The sequence below is a fragment of the Pteronotus mesoamericanus genome, unplaced genomic scaffold, assembly GCF_021234165.1.
Source record: "Pteronotus mesoamericanus isolate MK-2021 breed Mesoamerican mustached bat unplaced genomic scaffold, CSHL_Meso_final scaffold_54, whole genome shotgun sequence".
In the NCBI taxonomy this organism is placed as follows: domain Eukaryota; kingdom Metazoa; phylum Chordata; class Mammalia; order Chiroptera; family Mormoopidae; genus Pteronotus; species Pteronotus mesoamericanus.
Window position 1 is genome coordinate 5,486,173 of NW_026555321.1, and position 24,115 is coordinate 5,510,287.

At 46.9% G+C, this 24,115-nt stretch overlaps 2 protein-coding genes across 2 annotated transcripts in view; one reads left to right on the forward strand and one right to left on the reverse strand.

The window, feature by feature from the left end:
- Window positions 1-24,115, forward strand: part of GLB1 (galactosidase beta 1) — an 82,437-nt gene that overhangs the window by 15,368 nt on the left and 42,954 nt on the right. The window contains exons 2-10 of the mRNA XM_054595363.1: window positions 6,167-6,336; window positions 8,815-8,965; window positions 9,839-9,899; window positions 11,022-11,116; window positions 14,118-14,298; window positions 16,948-17,006; window positions 18,359-18,480; window positions 18,568-18,608; window positions 23,709-23,821. Of these exons, the coding sequence (XP_054451338.1) occupies window positions 6,167-6,336; window positions 8,815-8,965; window positions 9,839-9,899; window positions 11,022-11,116; window positions 14,118-14,298; window positions 16,948-17,006; window positions 18,359-18,480; window positions 18,568-18,608; window positions 23,709-23,821 (993 nt within the window). The remainder of the gene's footprint in view (window positions 1-6,166; window positions 6,337-8,814; window positions 8,966-9,838; window positions 9,900-11,021; window positions 11,117-14,117; window positions 14,299-16,947; window positions 17,007-18,358; window positions 18,481-18,567; window positions 18,609-23,708; window positions 23,822-24,115) is intronic.
- On the reverse strand, window positions 20,311-20,849 carry LOC129088211 (ubiquitin-40S ribosomal protein S27a-like). The gene has a single exon (XM_054595366.1). It carries the CDS (start codon window positions 20,811-20,813, stop codon window positions 20,343-20,345), a length of 471 nt encoding a protein of 156 aa, XP_054451341.1. The 5' UTR covers window positions 20,814-20,849; the 3' UTR covers window positions 20,311-20,342.

Below are 24,115 nucleotides of genomic sequence, written 5' to 3' on the forward strand. Positions count from 1 at the left end.
CGGTGGTGTTGGGAGGCAGGAAGGCACAAAGACTTGAGGCATGAGTTTGAGCTGACACTGTCCTCACAAAGTCTACAGAGCTCACGCAGGACTATCCACAAGAGCTGCAGCAGACATAGGCCTGTTTTAAAAAGAGAGAGACTCCTTTCTCTTTTTATTCTCTATGTGGGAGATCTTTCCACAATGGCAAGAGTAGGATGTTTCACTACTCTCAAGAGCAATGAAATGTTTCATCAGATATGCATATGTGATATTTCATCATATATGCATATATATATATAAAAAATACATCATAGAAACCATAATTTACTCATCAGTCCACTTATTTGTATCAACTTTTTACTAGGAAAAAATTTCAGACATACAGAGAATTGAAAGAATTGTATCCCAATTCTTTCCCTCCATCCACATTCTAGCATTAACATAATGCTCCCTCCATCTACCCATCAATGCACCTTATTTTTGGGGTACATTTCCAAGTAAGTTACAGACATCAGTGCGTTTCTCCCCACACACAAAAAGACTTCAGCATGTATATTATTAACTAGAGGGCAATGTTAGTTTCTAGCTTTCTTGTTCCCTTTTAAGATAAACTTTACATATGATGAAACGCACAGATCCTGCACCGTTTGATGACTCCTGACAGATGCACACACCTGAATAACGCAGGGCCCTTATCCAGCTGGAGGATATGCCCACTACCCCAGCAAGTCCCTCAGGTTCCTTCCCAAGCAGCGCCTGCCCTCACTCTCCCAAAGACAACACCTATTCTGATTTTTCCCCACTGTAGATTTGCTTCGCCTGTTCCAGAACTTCATATAAATAAGTTCACATAGTCTGAACTCCGTTGGGCAGGGCTTTTTTTCATCCAGCATAACCTTTTTTTTTTTTTTTTTTTTTTAAAGACTGTACTTTCAGACAGGGGGAGGGAGAGAAACATCAATGTGTGGTTGTCTCCCATGTGTCTCCCACTGGGGACCTGGCCTGCAGCCCAGGCATGTGCCCCGACCGGGAATTAAACTGGCAACACTTTGGTTCACAGGCCAGCACTCAATCCGCTGAGCCACACCAGCCAGGGCATTAACCTTTTTAATTTTTTTTTTTTTTTTTTGAGACTTGTCTGTTTATTGCAAGTGTGAAGAGACCTTTTTTACTGCTGAGTAGCATTCCATTGTGTAGATGTTGCGCAGTTTGTTTACCCATTCTCCTGTTGGTGGGTATTTCGTTTCCAATTTTGGACTGTTACGAATAAAGCAGTGATGAACATTTTTTATGTCTTTTCATGAACATATGCCTTTGTTTCTTTTGTAATTAAGAAAAAGCCTTTATCCTGAAGGGCAATTGGGTTTCAACAGTGTTGGGGTAACAACAACAAAAAGTACGCTTATAAATACATCCATAGAAAAAATTCCGTGGAAAGGGTAATTGCATGTTTAAAAACCTTCTTATTATGGAAAATTTCAGAAGGGGGGAGAGAGAGAGAGACGAGAGAGAGACGAGAGAGAGAATACTCTGTGTCTCCTAACCAGCTTCAACAATGATCACTTTGCATACCCTCTACTATTTTTGCTCTTTTTATTTTTGGTCTATGATAACTTCAGATGTAGTAACAGCCCTAAAATACTTCTGATGAGATTTTTTGTTCTTTCGTCTCATCACCATGCCATCGTTATACCCAACAGAATTAGCAATAATTCTTTTAATTCTATCTAATGCCCAGTCTATGTTCAGATTTTTTGTCTCAGCGTGTTTTTTGTTGTTACAGTTGAAATCAGGATCAAAACCAGGTCCCCGCAGTGCATTAGGTGGTTATGCTTCTTAAGTGCTCTTTAATTTTCTAACAATACTCTTATTGTTTTATTTAATTTTAATACCGTCAATTTGTTCGAGCGCCTCTATCGTGGGACTTCCAGAACGTGTCCCACATTTTGGATTTGACTTACAGCTTTCACTGGTATCATCAGCTTCAGGGTCAACAGTGGGGACTGCTTCTAGGTGAGGCTGCGTACTTCCTCTTGAGAGGTGTCTGCTTGTTTCATTTCTATGAGGCTGACCTTAAGCAGAGGAATCACATAGAATCTGCCCCATCCCTTCTTTATAAAATTTTGCATCAACCTTGTTGATGATTTTAGCATCCACTGACAATTTGACCTAAAATCCATTATTTTACTAAGCGTTAGGGTGTTTTTCAGATTCTGTTATTTCATCTGCATTTATTAGTGGGGATTCTGTGAAGAATTTTCCCTTGTTGATTTTTTTGATTACCCGGGAATACAGTTTTGATGTGAAAGGGAAGTAAACAGCTTGGTTCTTTCCTTTCATTTATCACTTTTCAGAGTAATGAGTAATCTAGCAATCTCCAAAGGTGACCAGTGAATTTTTTTCCACTCGGTGTATCATTACAAACTCATAGGTGTTAACATCCTTGTGGTCTTTTTTCCTGTTGATACGTTTCCTAAGTCTCTCTCTCTCTTTTTAAACAATAGTGTCCAAAATTTTCCACCTGGGCCCAGGGGAGCCTCTAGAGGTTACCCGATGTCCTCCACCTACGCCGGCCCCTGTCCTGAGGGTCCTCCTGCCTGCCCACTGGCCACCTCTTGTCACCGCCGTGGTCCGTGTCTCTGCTTGCTTTTTTGCCATTTCAGGAAAAGGCCAGAGTCCCGAATATTTGAAAACACATGCTTGATGCTATCATTCTTCCATTTAAGTTGTTCTCCATAGCTCTTGGCATAAAGTCCGGGCCCATGAACTCAGACTTCAGGGCTCCTTCGATCGTGCCCCTGCCTGGCTCGGTGTCAGCTGATGTCATGCTCTGTTTGCACTGAGGTCTGTGGCTCCTTCCCTGCGGCTACCTCCTCTCTGCCAGCTGCCCCACCCACCCCCCACACAGAGTTCCCTCTGCCTGCATCACCATTCCCCTTGGCTAACTCTTCTTCATCCTAGGGTTGCATTTAGGCCAATAGTTCTCAACCCTGCTTCATGTTTCAACACCTGGGCAGTTTTAATAAATACCAATGCCTGCGCTCCACGCAAGTTCAATTAAAATCTGAATGCCTGGAGGGTGAGGCCTGACGTTGCTATTTTTAAAAGCTTGCGCAAGTGATTCTGATGTGCAACCAAGGTTGAGAACCAGTTTGGGGTGTCCCTTCCCCAGGGAAACTTGCCCTTGCCCCTCACACCCCTATGTGTGGGTCACCTGTCATTTATTACCACTGTAGCATTCTGATTGAATCCTTTAAAAAAAAAAAAAGATTTTATTTATTTTTAGAGAGGGAAAGGGAGGGAGAAAGAGAGGGAGAGAAACAGCAATGCATGGTTGCCTCTCACACGCCCGCTCCTGGGGACCTGGCTCGTAACTCAGGCACGTGCCCTGCCTGGGAATTAAACCAGCGACCCCTTGGTTCACAGGCTGGCACTCAGTCCACTGAGCCACACCAGCCAGGGCATGATTGGACCCTTTTTCATCCCCAGCTTTATTGAGATGTAAGTGATGGAAAACATTGTATAAGTTTAAGGTGCACAATGTGTTGATCTTGTCATCGAGGCCTCGCTGTGTTTACTCTTGGGTTTCTTCTGCGTTAGATGGAAGTATCACGTGGGCTGTGGCGACATCTGTGTGTGCCATCCCTACTCAGCAAGTGTTTGGTAATATTTATAAATGGATAATAGGGAGACATTGAGGCTGAATTTTGATGTGATTTTAAATACAGGGATGCTACTGTGTCGTGTGGGACAAAGGTCAGATTCTACCCTCTGCCAACATCATCTCTCACTAACTCCGCTCCAGCTTTCCTGAACCCCTTCCCCTAGACATATGGACTTCAAACACCCCTTTCCTTTTCCCCAATTCTGCCCAAAGTTGTTTATTCCCTTCATACTATTTAAAAGAACATCCCCAACTCATAGGCCCCCTTTGAACTCACAGAACTTGTGGGAAACCCTTATTTGACAATTTGTCATATACGTGCTGTAAAAAATGCTTTCAAAATTTGGGGCACCTGGTATATGAAATAAATTTTGTATTTTGTGAGTTTCTTTAGGAGTCTCCTACCTTTGAATGGAAATTAAAGCCTTGGTTTCCTAGAAGAATGAATTAATATTAAAAGGGTTATTTTATGATTATTTTTTACTTTTTTTATTTTGAGGTTGCTTTTTTGCGGTGTAATTCACATACAGTGAAGCTTCCCATTTGCCCCAAAGCAATCTACTTGGAATGTTTAACTTATAGTCACAGTGCTCTTTGATAGAGGACACATGCTCCCGCCGTTGCCTCAGATATGACTTCAAGGCGCCCCCAAAAGCTCTCACTGATTGTGATGCTGCTGTAAAAAAGGCTTTTTTAGAAAATTCATATTGTGTCCTCTGAAAGCCTGCAAATACTCAAGGAACCTTACCCACAATGAAATGGTTTCTTGGTGCCGTGGTCCTGTTGGCACCTGTGGCCGGTCGCTGCCTCTTTCGTCCACTAGAGGGCGGTATTTCCCTCCGCCTAACTGTTGGCCTCCCTTTAGGCCTTCCCTCCCTTTCAGACGCTCGCCTCTGCAGCTCCTGAAGTCCCACCAGAAAAGCCTCTGTCGAAATTTGATTTGACTGCTAGAAAGACATCTTACATTGCAACCCTATAGAGACAGACATACATATGCAATTCCCTAAATGTATTATAAAAGTTTCGTAAAATAATACTTCACTACAGGCAACATACTCTATTTTCTCATCTCTTTTATTAGCAAGAGACCACCATCATCCAAACCGAGTTCATCACGCACAAACTGGGTCACAGCCGACAATGTGAACAATATTGCTTTAGAGTTCACTTTGACACCCTGCATATTTATGGGCGAAGAGATGCAATAGGGAGGGACTTGCCCAGATCCCTGTGGAACTTAGGGAAACACCGAGGACGAGTCTTCAGGGCCTCGGACTTTTACTCTGTTGCTGTTAGCCTGCTGACATTGCTGGTCAGGTACACTCCGTGCTCCGGCAGGTCCCAGCCACAGGGAGGGAGGTGTGCAGTGAGTGTGTGGTGGTCCTGGCACACTGGGCTTTGCTACCCCATGAGAAGAGTCACCTCCAGCAGGGTTTTCTCTTTGGGGATCTAACCTCTGCGTCTCAGCCACCGATTGTCAGGTCGGTGTGGCACTGCAAGGTAAGCCCTGTGGAATCCTGCATGGGGCCGCTCCTTGGTCATTCTGCTGCCTGAGTGCCTACGGTGGACCTGGCTTCGCCGTCCGTGGTTGGTTCTGTCGCCCAGAAACCAAACGGTAACTCAGCACATCACGCAATTAAATAGGCAGGGAGTCACCTGACACAGTCTAAGGGTCTACTTCCAAAATGCGGAAGGTGCAAGTGTTATGGTAGGGATTTAACTAATTGTTAATAAGAAAAGGAGGATAAAGGGACTTAGGCACCGAGCTTAACAAAACGGGGAGCATAAGCCTGTTTGCCTCTCCAGGAAGCTGCCACTTTTCACACTCCAGGAGGTTACAGCATTTCTCCGCCAAGGGGATGAACACTCCTTGCTCCCTTCCCTCCTCTGGTACCGGATTGTTGGGCGGCTCAGGGGGAGGCACTGGACCATAGAGGCCTGTCAGTCTTAACTAGGGGGTGTAGACCCCTCCAAAGCCCATGAAAGCCTGGGAATTGGTCATTTTAAAAAAGCTTCTGGTCTTTTCCAAGCCCAGGTTGCTATAACCCCAGGCGAACAAAGAAGCACCTTTTCTCTCTGTTGCTTGTGAGCTGCTCTCACACCCTCCGGTCCCGTGCCCTCTCTCCAGGGCCATGTTGTCCTAACAGCCACGTGGCCCGGGGCCATTGGGACTCCCCACGCAGGCTCCGGGAGGGAGGCCGAACAGCACCGCACAGCAGTGGACTGTGGCTGGGAACACACGCTAAGCTAGCTGGATGCTGGACTGGACTGGACTTTAATGTGGAGCAGAAGCTCTGGGCCGTGGTGTTTACACTGGCCCTGCTGAAGACAAGGTTAGGCTTTTTCCACGGTGGGACGGATGGAGATGGGACTTTGAGAAGGCAGGAGGGGAACCCGCCTAAATTTACATCATCCATAAAGTTCACCACGGAATCCCACACTCCCTTGCGGATCTCAAGAAAGACACCGCAATAACCCATTTTCCACCAATAACAACAGGTTCTCATCCTTGCTCTGTAGAATGTCTCCCAGAAGACGTTCACGATCGACTACAACCGCCACTGCTTCCTCAAGGATGGCCAACCGTTTCGCTACATCTCGGGCAGCATTCACTACTTCCGCGTGCCCCGCTTCTACTGGAAGGACCGGCTGCTGAAGATGAAGATGGCTGGGCTGAACGCCATCCAGATGTAAGTGGGAGGGCCCTGGGCTCGCACCTGTGCCCAGGCACTCGTGCCTGGAGAGAGGGTGTAGCTGCATTTCTCAGGGCAACTATTTCATCGCTCAGAATGGGAAGCAGCATTGTCTGGTGTCCTGGAGGGGCTTGTCATGAGCTTGATTGTCCCTTCCTCAGGGAATTCATTACCTCTGACTATCTTGGACTTCACTGCCAGAAATCATGAAAGAAATATCAGCTTGAAAAGGCAAAGCGGAATAATAATGAAGGATTGTTCACTATGTGCAGGGCACTTGACATGAATGATTCCATTTCCTCACGGTTTTACCACTCCTGTTTACAGCTGGTGAAAATGAACTTTTCCCAAGCACATGTCTTTGGCCACAGGTCCGGCTCGGATTTGAAGAGAAGGGTGTTCGTAAGCAGTCATAGCTTCCCTCAGCTCTTAGGGGGAATACGTCTTGTTAGGTGGATTCCTGAAACCCAGTCGTCTGTCTGCATGGTTCTCTGGGTTTATTCTGTAGCCGGCGGTTCTAGAATTACCCCAACAGCTATCTCCTCATCTCTCCTCTTCTGTTGTTGCAAGGTGACTAACTGGGAAGAATTGGGGTGGCTGGCCACTCTGGTTTTTACACTGTTGATGTGCATTGCCAATCATTTTGCAAAAATAAAGAACGAGAAAACCCAGAGGCAGATTCCTGGGACAGATAAATGAGGGGAAACCCCACTTATTCTGGTTCTGAGGGCACTGGGGTCTGTCTATAGTTTCAACCCTGTGTTCAGGGGGCCAAGACTCTCAGTTCCAGGGAACCCTGAAACCATAGGATCATGGAAAAAGGACACAAGCCAGGGTCATCAGGGAGACCTTTTGATGACAGTGGGTGGCTTCATGCTTAAATTTATATTCCATGCTCTCGGTAGTCAGGGAAGCTGGTAGGGGCTTTTGCCATTTTACCTCCTGCATAGTGTTCCTTCATCTGTTTTTTCCTTCATTGCCTGTGCTTTTAGTGTTATAGCTATGAAACCATTGCTTAATCCATTGTCAAAGATTTATACTTATGTTGTTGTTTTTGTTTGTTTTTTTATTTTTAGAGAGAGGGGAAGGGAGGCAGAAAGAAAGGGAGAAAAACATCAATGTGTGGTCGCCTCTCTCTACTGGGGACCTGGCCCACAACCCAGGCATGTGCGTTGACCGGGAATCAAACTGGCGACCCTCCAGTTCGCAGGCCAGCACTCAGTCCACTGAGCCACACCAGCCAGGGCTCTGCATGGCGTTCCTGACAAAGTCTTCTGTCAGAAGAACACAGGGGTTGAAACATTTTTCAGTTTTATTTAAAAGTCCTTTTCAAAACATAAGTACAGTCAGGCACCACATAACAACATTTCAGTAGATGACAAACTACATGTATGATAGAGGCCCTGTAAGACAGAACCATAAAATTGCTGTTGCCTAGTGATGTCATCGCCATTGTAACATCGTAGCGTAACCCATTCCTCACGTGTTTGTGGCGATGCTGGTCTGAACACACCTCGTGTGCTGCCAGTCAGGTGGAAGTGTAGCACACGCAGTTATATACAGTGCATAATACTTGATAATGATAACAGGTGACCCTGTTACTGGTGAATGTATTTACTTTCTATTCTTATTTTAGAGTATACTATTTTTACTTATTATTTTAAGAAGAACCCTGGCTGGTGTGACTCAGTGGATTGAGTGCCAGCCTGCGAACCAAAGAGTTGCCGGTTCAGTTCCCAGTCCGAGCACATGCCTGGGTTGGGGGCCAGGTCCCCAGTAGGGGGTGCAAGAGAGGCAACCGCATGTTGATGTTTGTTTCTCTCCCTCTCTTCTTCCTCCCTTTCCCTCTCTTAAAATAAATGAATACCATATTTTAAAAAATAAATCAATAGAAAAGAGTTCGCTGTGAGCCAGCATGCCGCGTTACCCTGGCCGCAGGCTTGCCCATCCGTCTTCACCGAAGCTTTTGATGGCACCATTTTCTCTCATGTTTGACTTCACCACATGTGGCTTTGCTATACTGGCTTGCAGCCTAGGAGCAGTAGGCTAGACCATCCAGGGTCACAGGCTCACTCTCTGGTGTTTGCACAACGGCAAAATCGCCTAACGACACATTTCTCAGAACATATCCCCGTCGTTAGGGGACGCTGATTCTCTACCTCTTACGACTTCAGCACAGGTATTTCCATGTTTTGTAAGCCTCACTCAGGCATATATACAATTTGCACATAGCAATCATTCCTGTTCATGTAATTCTCTTGTGGGTCATGCGTTAAAAAGTGTCCCTGCCCCCCAAGTTTGATTCCCTTGGGTAGCTGCTGCGAAAGCTCAGAACAAGACGTCTTCCCCAGAGGCTGCCTCAGGGAGAGGCCGGTGCGTCCTGCAGGCTTACCGCTCTGCAGGCAGCTCTGAAATTCACGCAGGTGTCTGGACTTGGGAGCTGTTTCCAGAAAGCGGCTGTGTGTGTCTTGGCAGATATGTGCCCTGGAACTTTCACGAGCCCCAGCCAGGACAATACCAGTTTTCCGAGGATCATGATGTGGAATATTTCCTTCAGCTGGCACACGAGCTGGGGCTGCTCGTGGTCCTGAGGCCCGGACCCTACATCTGTGCGGAGTGGGACATGGTGAGTGTGGCTAGATGGGGCTCTGCCTGCCTGGTGCGCGGGACAGGGGTGGGCTGGCAGGCGGGGTCAGAGGGGAAGGGCATCAAAGCAGTTTCAATAAGCCGCTAATTCCAGAAAACACGGGGGCTGTGACTGCAGCCAGCGCAGGCATCTTTACCCTTAGGAGGTGCCTCCGCAGAGAGGAACAGGAACAGGTTGGAGGTATGGGTCCTCCTCTTGGTGGCCACAGTTCTTTATTTTTTTTTAAAACTTGTTATTATATTCTTGTAAAGGTTTTCATGCCTGCCTTCTATATTGCCTGTGTCGTTTTGTTTTTTTAACCTATCTGTACCTTTTAAAAATATTTTATTTATTTTTAGAGAGAGGGGAAGGGAGGGAGAAAGAGAGGGAGAGAAACATCAATGTGTGGTTGCCTCTCGCATGCCCCCTACTGGGGACCTGGCCCGCAACCCAGGCATGTGCCCTGACTGGGAATCAAACCTGCAACTCTTTGGTTTGCAGGTCGGCGCTCAATCCACTGAGCCACGCCAGCCAGGCCGGTGGTCACGTTCCTAACTCAGTTTCCTCACTATAAAAAGCAGGAAATGGTACGGGCTCTGTCGACCTCACAGGGAAGCTATGAAATTAAGTCGAATAATCTATAGAAAAGGCTATGATTCTCAAAATATTGCATTCATGAAGAGTGATCTTGTTTTTACCATGATGATACAATTTCTAATGTCCCCAAAAGTCCCCAAATCAGAAAGCCCAACTCAAATACCGCTTTTCTGTGAAACTTTTCTCCCCTCATTGCTAGTAGTTATTTCTGTCTTCCCTACGTGCCTTTCATGAAATGGACCTTAAATTGGCTTTCTTTTTTCTTTCCTATCCGAGGGAGGATTGCCTGCTTGGCTCTTAGAGAAGGAAAATATTGTGCTCCGTTCTTCTGACCCAGGTAAGATATCACAGACGTCTTGAGAGAATTTAAGAAACTTAGACCACTTATATCAAGAGAATCAGGTGTTTTGAAGTCTGAAGTACTTCTGTGCAAACGCTTCTGAAAGTTTTGTGAAAAACGTTTATCATCCATCATCCAGGCAGAATACCAGACATTGGATGTGTAGGAATAAGCTTTCTTGCACTACTTGACCAGATCTTGCTGACAAGCTGGTAACTCTTTGAATTGGCATTGGGCCCGGTTTTGTGGTTGACCAACTGACTTTCGTGCTTTCTCCTCCTATGATCTTAGAATATCGCGGGGCCCGTGATAGCATCTAGCTAATCAGCGTGGCAGGTGTAGTGTCTGGAGTAGCGTCCTGGGGCTGCTTGGTAGCTGCAACGCGTCCCATTCCTTGATCTGCTTTTGCAGAGTGATATGTAAACGATAGGCCTTTTGTTCTTGTGTTTGCAAACTATTGGAAAATATTTTAGCTGGAAACCCGATTAGCTGCATTTCTGTCTTCTGAAGGTTTCAGTTTCTCCTGGTGGTGGTGGAGATGTGGGTGGTCATAGAGCAGCTTGCGTTCAGGTCACTGCGCAAAAGGCTAGTGCGTCATGCTGTATGCACATTTCCTTCTGAGAGTATTCCCTGCACGTTTTGCGCCCTTAGTGTATTACTAGTGTTTTCACGTATATTATATCATTTAATCCGTAAGGCAACTGTGTAAGTACATACTTATTATCCCCACTGGACAATGTATATTAACATTTTTTGGAGATTAATTGTAAAAGGAAAAACCCCACTGTGACAGCGAGGAGAACACACCATTCGTTCTTTCTTCTCTTCGTTTAACATGCACTGGCAGGACGCCTCCTGTGCTCCGGGCTTTGCGTCCTAGGGACAGGGACAGATGCCAGGCATACTGGTTCTTGTCCACTGACAGCTCAACTGAGGAGACGGCTCCTTGCAAGACCACTTTTATCTGACCCTTAATACATGTAGCTGCCCCATTTGGAAAGGTCACTGTTGAATCCAGTACATTCTGATCTCTGCTGTGGGTCCCTGGGCAATAAGGCTGTGTTATATCTATTTGTACTAAAAGGGGCATCGTGGGGTTAAACTTGTCTTGTTTTCCAGATTACCTTGCAGCTGTGGACAAGTGGTTGGGAGTCATTCTGCCCAAGATGAAGCCTCTTCTCTATCAGAATGGAGGGCCGATTATAACAGTGCAGGTAGGCACGGTGCCGAGCATGGGCTGGCGGTGAGGGAAGGCTGCCATCCGCTCACAATGCATAGAGGAGAGGTGCCGACCTGGGCTTCATAAGTCTGTTTCTCTAAGAGGCAATGCCACAGATGGTGCTTTGATTTAAATTGCATCTGGGGGAGATATTGCCATTTTTGAAGGCCTGCTAGGTACCAGACTCTGCCCTGGATGCCCGTTCCATGCTATTCAACTATTCCAACCATTGTCTCTTTTAAATGAAGAATGTCAAAGAGACCCTGGCTGGTGTGGCACGGTAGACTGAACACCAGACTGCGAAGCCAAGGATCAACGGTTCAATTCCCAGTCAGGGCACATGCCTGGGTTGCAGGCCAGGTCCCCAGTAGGGGGCATGCGAGAGGCAACCACACATTGATGTTTCTCTCCGTCTCTTTCTCCCTCCTTCCCCTTCTCTCTAAACGTCAAAGAGAGTAAGTGACTTGGCCAAAGTCTCCCCGCTGGCAGGTGGTAGAGTCAGCATAGCACCCCCAGTCCACTGTAGACTGTCTCCTTCTCTCATCCCATGTTGCCTTCTGGCTGCAGGGATATGGCATGGACCCAGCCACTCTGGCGACTGCCCTGCTTGGTCATTCAGTTCACATTGATAGAGAAAGATGTGGTGGAATGGGGTCATTATGTTTTCTTTCTTGCTTCCTGTCCTCCACTCTCCTTCTTCCACCTGTATTTTGCTCTGCAAAGAATGGTATTTTCTGAGGTATATCATGTGGCAAGTATTTTCCACGTGAAAAATCGGGACCCTTGACCTGCAACGATTTTAGATGTTTATAAACTTAAAACATCAAACTGTGTTCATTAGTCACCTACCACAGATGCTCTTATTGAAGAGAACAGTTACGTGAAACTAGCTGCATCCTGGAACAGCACCAAGGGGCAGTGGAGCGCCCCCCGTGGGGAGTGTGGGCCAGATTTCCTTCTTAGGAACTGTGGCCAGTTTGTAGGAACTGTCATTGTGGGGAGAGAGCATGCCATTCCCTTGCCCATCTAGTAGGTCAAACAAGGCATGGAGAGGGTGAGCTGGCCAGGGTGCCAGCTCTGACGTGCACAGCGGACAAAAGCCAGGCTGCTGCTCCCAAAGGGACGTACACGTGGCACTCAGTGCCCTTTCATCTGTCCCAAGTCTGAACTCACTAAACCTGGAGGAGCCCATTTTCCTGTGTGAAGGTTTTTGTCTGAAAGTTGGGTGTATCTTTGCATAGCTGGGTCTTCCTCCTCTTGATCTCTGGTTTACTTTAATTTCCCTCATTTTTAGAGAAAGTCTGTACTTTTCCCTAAATCACTTTCAATTTCTGATCACAGTGATCACAACTTTTCTGTACCTATGGTTATAAAAATGTCATGAAAACGTACTCAAATATGAGCTCTGCAGAGGAGAGCAAAGCTGGCTGTCTTGGGTGCATTTCTTTTGTGGCCATCCCTGGTAACCTCAGATGAATTTAACTTGGATGTGGGCCCTACCAGAGGACTTGGCTTCCTCCTCCTCCGCTCCCCCTTGCATGCCCACCTGCTTCAATCCCACCTAATCCATTTTGCCCCTGATCACTAAATGAACAAGTACACGATGTTGGGAAGTACAAAAAAAAAACATAAGAGGGTGGGGGTGGGATGGGTGGGGTAAAGGGGGAAAAATTGAGACAACTATAATAGAAAAACATGATTTATAAATTAAAAAAAAAGAGAGAGAGAGAAAACATAAGAAAAAAACCTCCCCATAATTTTCATTTAAACATCAGTAGCCAGAAGCAAAGTTCTTTACATTTTGGGGGGAGATTTCCTTAAATGTCTTTCAGTGGCTTTAAAAGTTTCTTTTTACAGTCAGTTCATACTGTGTAGACAGTTTCCTGTCTGATTTCTTTTTTACTTTATTCTTCTGTCATAAGCACTTTTTCACGTCATTAAAACTTCTCTGCACACCCGAGTCGTGGCTGCCCTCGGCTTGAAAGCCTTCGCAGGTGACTCCCTCGGCAACACTTGGCTCAGGTCGCTCGGTCAGTGCCTCTGTGAAGCGTCTGTGGAAGTTGGTCTACTTCCGTCCCTGCCGGGTGTAGCTCTAGCCTCTTCTGCTCCCCGCACATCTGCCTGGCAGCTGGGAGGTCACATCCCGAGTGTGTCCACGTCGCACATCTACTGAGCGGTTGTGGAATTGAATAGAGGCGGTTGGATTAGATAAGAAGCTGGTATTGGTCCCCAGTGTTTCCGTGTGTGGGAGTTCCTATAAAAGTTGATTTCTAGCTCTGTCTTGATTCAGGCCAAGGGGCGGAAGGATGAATTTACTCAGTTCACCAGGCTAGTGTTTTCTGTTGGTGCCCGGAGAGTTTGAAGGCCACCAAGGAGACGTGTCTGCAGACAGGACCAAAATGATCCCTACCAGCAGGGTGGTCAGACCCCTGCCTGAGGGGGGTCGGGGCCCTCAACATTACTGTCTGACAGCTGCAGGAGCCCAGCCTGGACCTTTACTGTATATTTGTATATATTTAATGTGTGTGAGAGAGAGTGTGTGTGTGTGTGTGTGTGTGTGTGTGTGTACATCTGGAAGACTGTGCCAGATGCTTACAGTGGTTATCTCTGGGTAATAAAACTGACAGGGGATTTTTCTACTTTCTTTTCACTCTCCTCCATTTTCTAATATTTCTACCATGGGGAGGTATTATTTATGTAATGTTTAAAGGATCTACGATCTATCATAGCGTAGACTATCACTACACTTCGAAAACAAACATGGTGATTTTTGTTTTCTTTTTCTTGTTTCCGGGTGGAGAGGTAAGTTTTTAGGCTGAGCTGCTTTTTAGAAAATGAGTTTTGAGGGCCGAGCGTAGGGGATACTTTTGACAATCATTAAATCTCGTTATGTCACAATAGACACTCAGGTGTTTTGTCCAAACAAAAGCGTTCATTAGAATGATTACATTGGAATCTCTGATGGTTTTTTCCCCCTCCCTTCTTTTAATTTGCAGGTGGAAAATGAGTATGGCAGCTACTTCGCCTGTGACTATGACTACCTGCGTTTCCTGCAGACGCGCTTCCGCTACCACCTGGGGAACGAGGTGACTCTGTTCACCACCGATGGCTCGAATGAGAAACTTGTGCAGTGCGGGGCGCTGCAGGGGCTGTACGCCACCGTGGACTTTGGACCAGGTTGGTGGGCACACAGCAGTGGCACGAAACCCAGCTAAGGCTGGGCATGCTGGCTTGGGCTGTCTCTCTGGGCGGCTGTTGTGTTAAGTGGCATGGAGCTGCTGAAGGAGATTCCTCGCATTTTCCTGTATCCAGTCATAGGTAAAATAGAATAATTGATAAAGCCCCCCTCCATGGCCGAGGTTACTTTGTTTAAGCTGATGTGGCCTTTAGGACAAGAGCTCCGTTTTCGGTGCGGGCGAGGCCCGCCTCGAACCTGGAGCACTGCTCTCTCGGGGTCCAGCTGGCCGGCCCAGCAGCTGCTCCAGCCGTGAGACGCGCTGTTGTGAGGCAGCCTCCTTTCACTCCCCGTCCGGGACACACTGCTCTTCACTGTTTTCCGTGTCCCCCCCAGTCATGGCTGGGTGCTTGGGGGCCCTGGTGTGGCCATAGCGAGCTCTGAGGTCAGCCCCTGGCTGGCTGGTGTTAGCCTGTCAGCCCTGAAGGGCAAGGACTTTACCTTTCTGCTTAACGTGTAACACTGTGAACCCTCCCGGGGCAGAGGTGGTTTAGTAAATGCCACAAAACTCATCCTTCCTGACTTGTGAGTGCCATAGAAGCAGCAGAGGTTCCACAAATAAAAGTTTGGGGGTTGGTGCAGCATGGCTAGGATGCTTCTGGATATAATTAGCTTCTGGCTGTAACTAAGAGACTCTTCATTTAGGTTGAGAGCAGCTTTCATAGAGGACATGACGGCAGCATGCGGTCCCGAAAAGGATCCTGGACCGGACCCCCCTCCCCCCATTCTCTTTATTTTTTGCTAGAAAGAACACTATTGTGACAATTGAGATCTGAATGTAGTCTGTAGATTAGGTTAGATAATAGTAATGAAGCCATGCTAATCTCCTGGTTTTCAATGTGTGTGTCGTGTTTATTTAAAGGCTGCCCTTGCTCTTAGGAAAAGCGCACTGAAGTATTTAGGGGTGAAGGGCCCTCATGCCTGCAACTTATTCTCACATGACGTCAAAATACATACGCTTTTATATGGAGAAAGAAATTGATAAAGTAAATGTGGTAAAATGTTAACAATTGGAGAACCTGTGTGAAAGGAATATGAGGTTTTGGTACTATTCTCACAACTCTTCTCTAAGTTTGCAATTAATTTTTTAAAAAAGTTGAAACTCTTTTTGCATCTCCCCCACCCACCCCCACCCCACACAAAAGGACATTCCTCAGGTCTCATAAAGACCCAGCTGGTCTTCTGTCCAAAAATAAGATACCCCATGCGCATTGCACGTCCAGCACTTTCTTTCTCCTGGGAAGGGTGTAACTGTGTTTTTAAGGAGATTCTTCTGCATTACCAAAAAAGAAAAGAACTGGCTTTAAGTGAATTGAGTGTTTCTAGAAACACGGCACGCTGCTCCGAGCATCTGGTGATGAAATCACTCATCTCCAAAGAGCTGCACAGGAAGTGGCAGGCCGGTTTCCTCCTGCTTCCGCACACCTCTCATCACAGTGTTTTCTGCTGGGAGGGACAAATGGAAGCTTATCACAAGTGTGTTGCAAGCACTGTTTGTAGGTAGAGTGATAGCAGGATTGCTACCCGTGGGTTGAAGGACAGATCACTGCAAGTCCCGTGTCCCTGGGGCAGGTGGGCTTGTGGCAGCTTCATTCATTTGTGAGGCAGCAGGACATTGGATGGAGGTCAGATCACGGGAAGAGACTCACGAGAAGAGAAACTACAGACCTGAACACCACCTAACGCTTACTAGTGAGACATTTAGAGCATCAAGTAAAATGCGGTTACGCTTTTTCTTGATCAGCACATTCTCTCCCGAAAGCTGGTCTTACAGAGAACCAACCCGAGGCCCATCTGAGAGCAAGAAGTAATTCGGAGGTCTTGGCTGGTGCTACTTCCACTCTGCGGTACCTGCTGTGAAGTCTGGGATACCTGGACTGTGACATATGGGACCACGGTGTCCCCTGCTCTGTTGGGAGAGACACTGTTCATGCTCATTCTTTCACTGACATAAGGCAGACATGATGTCTCCGTGGAGAAATCCTTTCTCTTTTTAGGGGAGGAAAGGAGAAGAGAAGACATGGGTAGACAAGGCACAGGCATCCTAAAGAATATCTCAGAAGGAAAAATGGAGAGCACGTAGTTAATGGTGTACAAATCAAAATTCAGAGATACTCCATTATTTAGAGATAGACACAATTAGACCACATTTATCCCTATGATCCATTGATTAATTGGTAAATATTTGTGGCACTTACTGTGTGTGGCACTGTGGAGGCTACAGGGAAGACTGCAGAGCACATCCATCCTGTGGGGAACCTCTGGGTCAACCAGATGTCCATGTGAAGAGAGACTCTCATAAGACGTGTCCAGGCCGTGGGGAAACACAGGTGAAGAAGACTCAGGCGAAGTGAACTCCCAAGGCAATGCAGTCACGACAGGCTATGGGGACCTGCTCAGAAAGAAAGCAACATTTTGTGGTCCCCACACATCCATTGTGAGTGCAGCCTAAAGCTAGCTTAGAGGTGGCCCGGGTCCATGGGAGTGTGGGGAAGGACTGGGGCCGCAGGTTCAAGTCCTACAAAGGGCTCTTTTTATTGAACTTCTTGTCATCCCGTGAGTGACTTTTCTCTCTTTCCGATAATGTTCAGGTGCCAACATCACAGATGCTTTCCTAATCCAGAGGAAGTATGAACCCAAAGGACCCTTGGTAAGAATCGGGAGTGAGTGTGGAGAGACTGCTTGTACCAACTTCACTACAGTTGCTGGGAGGGAGGTTACATGCTGTAGAAGGGTGGGGGTAGATCTGTGGTTTTTCTGGCTCTGGGACTGCAGGGACATAGCCCTCTGGACACCTGAGTGACAGCAGCAGCAATGCCCCTGCTTGAGACTGAGGCTCTGCCCTGGGGTGGAACAAAATACAGACTAACATGAATGCCCTGCCGTGCACCAGGCTCAGTGGTCGTGCCTATTTCATCTCATTTAGTCCTCACGGCTATTCTCAGAAGTAGTAGTATTGGCTCCATTTTCTGTGGGGCTCAGGGAACGTGTCACTTGCTCAGGGTTGTGCAGCTGGAGAGTGGCAGGGCAGGATCTGAGTTGAGGTCTGTGTTTTCATCTTCACTGTGCTCATGAAGCACGTAGGAAACTTGTTAAAGTGCAAACTTTGACCTAGCGGGGCTGGGGTGGGGCCGGAGTTTCTGCATTGCTGATGGGCAACCAGGTGGCACTGGGACGCAGGTTTGCTGAGCACACTGTGAGCTGCTGGTCTTTGTGGCATGCCATGCAGGCAGCTAGGAGGAGGAGGAGCTGGTGCAAGGCCCAGGAAGGTGTATATAGTCCATCAGTCCAGCACTCTGCTCTTTCTTCCTCCACACAATTTGTTGTGACTCGGCCCAGATTAAGGGCTTATGTCCTGTGCCTTCTCTGCGCGGGTCAGCTGGCCCCACCTGCGTGCAGACTTTTGTACAAAACAGCCTTTTCCAAATCTGGCCTCTGCTTAGTGAGCAGTGCAGAACCTGCACCCACAGCCTTTGGGTGGAGCTATTTCCTGAGATGAGAAGGTTCCAGAACATGTCCAGATTTCTTCTTCCTTCTCTAGACCAAGGGTTTGTCAGGGTAATGCCCAGGAGAAAAATGAGGTGCTTGGGGCCTGCTTTGCAGAATACTTGGACAAGCTGACTTCACTCTAAGTCAACATGAGATCTAAAAACCGAAGGGTCCATTTGGAGCTGATTATATTATAACAATATTTTTGCCCTCCAATTCTTTTGCCCCACACACTTTCCTACCGTATTTAAACTGGGGATTGGTTAACAAAATTTTGATGCAGGTATAGCTTTTCAGGAAATGCCATGTTACCGGCACCTGAATAATGAGCTTGGGCCACGCTGTGACTGGAAGTCCTCCTTGGTCCCCCAGCTCTGGGTTGAGCAGCGCATGTCAACTCCCCCTTGTACCTGTCCCTTGGTGGGGAGCCTGGGGAACCCGTTCCAGAGCAATAACCCCTGCCTATGAAGGTCATGACTCGACCCTAAGCTCCATGTCCCTCTCTCTTTTTAGATCAATTCTGAATTCTACACGGGCTGGTTAGACCATTGGGGCCAGCCTCACTCAACAGTCAAGACCGAAGCAGTAGCATCCTCCCTCCAGGAAATACTTGCCCATGGGGCAAACGTGAACTTGTGAGTGGTAATTTCTGGAGGGGAGGGCGTCCCCTGCCAGCTGTTGGCTCATAATGAAGTACTGTCTGTTCTCCTGTTTCCTTGTAGGTACATGTTTATAGGTGGGACCAATTTTGCCTATTGGAATGGTAAGAGCAATTTCACATCTGTTTGTGGAAGCTTATGCTAAAAGGATTCTGGTGCTTGATTTTGGGGGGTTTTACCTACAGATAATTTTTATTTTCTATTTTTGTTTGTCTTCTATATTTTCAAATGTATAAGATTTGGCTATATAAATTAAGAAATCATTTTTCTTTGTAAAAAAAATTCATAAATTGCACATTTAGGAACCTTATTGTCTTAAACCAGGCTGTCTAGGTAGGTCTCGGTCACAACCTTTAGTTCGCTTGTGCATATGTGTTCTGCTGTGGTCTTTTTTTAACTTTTTTTGGTGGAACTAAAATTCACATATCATAAAATTCATGATTTTCAAGTGTACAATTCAGTGGTATTTAGTATATCAAAAAACTGTGCAACTATTACTACCATCTAATTCCCAAACACTTTTATCAGTTCACAAAGAAACCCCAAACCCAAGAAATTCCCCACTCTCTGTCCTCCTAACCCCTGGCAACCACTAGTTTTTCCCCTCTCTATGGATTTGTCTATTCTGGAATTTTCATATCAGTAGAACCATACAGCCCTGGCTGGTGTGGCTTAATGGATTGAATGCTGGCCTGTGAAGCAAGGGGTTGCCGGTTCAATTCCCAGTCTAGGGCACATGCCTGGGTTGCGGGCCAGATCCCCAGTAGGGGACATGTGAGAAGCAACTACACATCGATATTTTTCTCCCTCTCTTTCTCATTCCCTGCCCCTCTCTAAAAATAAAGAAATGAAATCTTCAACAGAACCGTATAATAGGCCGTCTTTTGTGTTCAACTTCTTTCACTTAGCATAATCTTTTCAAGTTTCATTCGTATAGTAGCCTATGTCAGTACCACATTCCTCTTTATTGCTGAGTAATATTCCATTGTGTGGATAGACAACATGTTTAGTCACTCATCAGCTAATGGGTATTTGGGTTGTTTCCACTTTTCAGCTATTCTGAACAATGTATGAACATTAATGTATACTTATTTGTTGGACTCCATTTCAATTTTGGGGGGGCAGGTTTATACCTAGGAGTGGAATTGCTGGGTCACTTTGTAACTCTAAGTTGAGGGAACTGCTCTACTGTTTTGCAAAGTGGCTGCACTATTTTACATTTTTATATGTAAAATATTTTTTTGATAGGAAAATTTATGACAAAATTCTCTCCCTTGCCATTAATTTTTACAAAGCCATACCGTGCTCTGTTGGCCTTTCTCTAAACCTCATTCCCCGCCTCTCTTTACATCTGTATTTTTCTCTCTGAATCATTAAGGATGCCCTGCTGTTGACGTTTGAAGGATTAGTTTGGACCTAAATCTCCTAAGATCTCTAATTGTGTACTCTCTGCTCTTAATGAATTTTCTCCTCAGAGCTGCTCCCTTTTGTGCAGGGTGGGGTGGGCTAGGAGAAGGCTTAGCTTGCAAGTATTGTTGATGTTACTACTATTGTTAGAGCCGAGAAATGGAGATATTGCAAGACTCAAATGTCGTTGATTGAAAGACAGTGTGCAAGGTTGGTAAATGAAGTTTTAGACCATCGCTGTGTGTCTCTGTCTTCTTGCTAGAAAGAGGTAAGACTTTGAGAGGCCTTTTTCATTCAGTAGCTAGGAATTCCACCTGGCTTCCATTCATGGCATTCAGACCAGTCCATCCAATCCAATCATGATTTATTTTTTATTTATTTATTTATTTTTTTTAAATGTTAGTTCATGTCTTTTATTAACCCATATACAATTACTTGTCTTCTGGTTTGTTGAAGCAATAGGTCAGACAACATTTGCCACAATAGTGTCTGTCAAAGTGGCTGGCCATAAAAACTCCAGCACCACATTCATCTGAAGGACACTCCCGACGAAGGCGACTGATTTTGCCATTCTCATCCACTTTGTAGTATTTCAGGACAGCCAGCTTAACCTTCTTTCTCTTATGCTTATTCTTCTTGGGAGTGGTGTAAGACTTCTTCTTCCTTTTCTTAGCACCACCACGAAGTCTCAACACAAGATGAAGAGTAGACTCCTTTTGAATGTTGTAGTCAGACAAAGTACGCCCGTCTTCCAGCTGCTTGCCAGCAAAGATCAATCTTTGCTGATCAGGAGGAATTCCTTCCTTATCCTGGATCTTGGCCTTCACATTTTCTATTGTATCCGAGAGTTCAACCTCGAGAGTGATGGTCTTCCCCGTAAGGGTTTTCACGAAAATCTGCATCTTGGCGGCGACTCCACCGCAGATGGCGGATCGGAAAAAGCCAATCCAATCATGATTTAATCCAAAGGCATAAAAAGGCTGATATATTTGGAAACTTTACTATTCATGATATCATTTTTAAATATCTTACTGTTCTCCTTAAAACAATAGTCGTCTTTTTTTAAAAAATTAGATAATATGAAAGCTACCACTGAGAAAATTAGAACTTGTCTTTAATCTTCTCCCTTGCTCGTCACCCTGCCATAATTAACAAAAGCCTGTTTTCTACCTCGGTTTTCCCATGTAGTCCTCAAAACAGTCTCACCTGGGCTACAATTACCAACCTACTTTCCAGATGAGAGAAGCAGGGCACGAAACATTCGGCTTGCAGGGGGTGGAGCCCGGACCAAACTCAGGCCTTGGACGGCTGGTCCCTGCCGTTGCAGCCTGCAATCCCTGCTCCAGCCCCTAGACCAGCCCTTCTTGGGAACGCCAGGCCCCTCTGACCTGCTAGTGGCCTGGTCTTTTTGGGGACGCGAGGGAGAGCCAGTCTGCTTCTCAGCTGCTGTTCCTCAGGCCAGCGTCCCTGAGAGCTGTGAGAGAAACACATCGTGAGCTCACTGCCCATCTTACCTGGCGTCAGCGCCCACGCTTATGCTAGTAGTGTGCACGCCACGCTCTTGCCTGTGTGGGCCCCGACCTGTGAGAGGGGCTCCTGTGGGCGCCAGGTGCCCTATGGCATCTCACACCACATGGAGAGCTGAGGATGGGGCAGTCTTGCCGTTGTTTGCGTTCCTACCTCACACCCCCTGACGTGGAGAAGAGGCTTGAGTTCGCGCTGTTTCTCTAGCACACTGTGGTGGTCTGAAACCATCCCGAGAAAGCTTCTGCTGGTAGAAATACAGCAAAGACTTCTTTTGCGAGGCCATCCTTTAACCCACTGGCCAGCTTCCCAGCCGGGGTTCTCTTGGCTTGTCAAGTTTGTTTCCGGAAGTCACACTTGTTCAACTCAACTCAGCAACTGACAGAGCTCCTCTTCGGTCCTGGCTGCGGGGGGTTGCGGGGAGCCTCCAGACAATGAGGCCACACCTAGTTCTAAGGTGCATGCCGTGTCTAGTGTGCAGGCAGAGATACAAGTGAGAAACACAGGACAGGACTGTCATTGCCACTTTAGAACTAGAGAAGGGACCGCAAAGGAGAAGGTGAGCTCCTTGCAGAAAGGGATGTGGTTTTCTTTTTCATTGCCTCTCACGACAAAGGATGTGTCTTGTCATCTGTATCCCCAGAGGCAGGCGCACCTGCTGGCAGGCAGCTGCCTCTGGTTAATAAGAAATGGGGAGAAAGTAACATGACCCAGTCGATTCCGTTGGTTTAGGTATTTCCAAATGTAGATTCTGTGCAGAGAATAATGAAAAGGGGCCTTTAGCGGGTGACCTAACACTTAACCTTGCTCATGCGTCAATGCAACCACCCGTCAGATCACCCAGGGTGGATACATCATTTGTGAGTGCTGCGACCGTTTGAAGGAATTTGTTATTAAATCATAGGTAGACTCTCAGATTTGGGGCCTCGTTTACTTAAAACTTAGGTTGGATGTAAGAATAACCTTATTCTCATGCACTTACATCACCAGATGCCCCGAGAGTAGAAGAGAAAGGGGTGGCACAGAACCTTGCTGGCCACAGACCTGGGAGCCTGATAGAGATGCAGGGTCTCAGGTCCCACCCCAGAGCTGCTGATTCAGACTCTCAGGCAGGGTTTAGGAATCTCTTAACAAGCTCTGCGTGTGACTCTCATGCTTGGGTGAATTTTCCAAGTGCTGGCAGACGGTCACGGCCCTGTATTGCATACAAACTCCCACCTGTAAATTTCACGTGTGACAAGGTTGGGTCCTCTATTCTAGACTCTGCTCCCTCAGCAATAATCGCAAGACCATTTGCTTTCCGAGTCTTTGTGTATACACAGCATTGACATCATTTGTTGCTTTCTTTGCCGGTTGCGTTCCCTCAGAAACAGACTCAGGGATGACCCAGCAGAAAGTTTATTGGGCTGTGTTCGTAAGGGCACACAGGCGCCTGGGAGAGAGTGCGGGAGGCAGGGCCGAGTGGAGGGAGACGCTAGGCTGTTACGTGGATTCAAAAGGGGCTCAGCTGATTTAGACGGAGCTCTCAATGGGGCCGGGAAGGCCCTTTGAGGCAAAGGGGCTGAGTTTTCTTGTCCCCACATCGGTCAGGGCTATCCCGGGAGGATTGTGACCAGAGAGGGACACATCTGAGAGCCCGCAGCAGCTAACGCTCCCAGCAGCTGGGGGGACCCGTGAGTGCCTTAATCCTGAAGAGGGGTGGGAGAGGCGCACCCGGGCACCTTCTCTAGGCCTTAAGGTTACGTTGGAATCTCTGTGGGTTCATCTGTGTGCGTAGTTATCTCTCATTTTGTTTGGTCTGACAATTCCCAGTTGTTGTCTGCTTGTCCTTGGCCAAGCCACCCGTGTCTCCACCATTGACCTTTTCTCAGACACACAATTCAGGGTCATGAGGAAGATCCCAGGACTAACCATCAGAGATGGGGGTCGTGTCATAAGCCCTGCCGTGACTGGTTATGATGAGCAAGTTTTGTAGCGTTTCAGATGCTCTGCTTGTCCCACGGCAGGGATATCTGTTGATGTCACAGCTATGAGTTCTGCTGAGAGAGGATGGGGAGAGTGTGCTGTAGACTCCAGGGTGCTTGGCAAGGGCTTCCTGGAGAAGGAAACTAATTTCCCTAAACCTTGCATCCAGGAGGGGCGCCTCGATGACCCTTAACAGTTCAAAGGGGTGTTTTATTTTCTCCCTCCATAGCGCTAAGCCCACGAATCCCAAAGAACCTGTCCCAGGCAAGGCCTTTAGTACTAACTAGTGGTATGTTTTTGTCTTCCAGGGGCCAACACGCCCTACCAACCACAGCCCACCAGCTACGACTATGACGCCCCACTGAGTGAGGCAGGGGACCTCACCGAGAAGTATTTTGCTGTGCGAGATGTTATTCGGAAGGTAGGTGCTTTGGACAGGCTGCGGTGGGCCAGGCTAGGGCAGAGCCTGCCTTGGACTCACTATGCTCTGAAGACGACTTCCAAGGGCCTCTGGGTTTCAAGGGACAGGTGAAGGGAGGCATCAGATAGACTTGGCCTTGCGTCTTAGTCTCCACCTGATGAAGATGGAGCCTGTGAACAAGTTATTCCACTAGTCTATTCCTTTGTAAAACTGGACCAACAGCCCCTGGTTGTGTTGTCAGGATTAAAAAGAACCTATGTAAGGCATCACATTGTCCCGCAAGTGGGAGCCGTT

Excerpts from the sequence above, each read along its gene's own strand:
- LOC129088211 (XM_054595366.1), bottom strand. The coding sequence starts at position 20,813 with ATGCAGATTTTCGTGAAAACCCTTACGGGGAAGACCATCACTCTCGAG.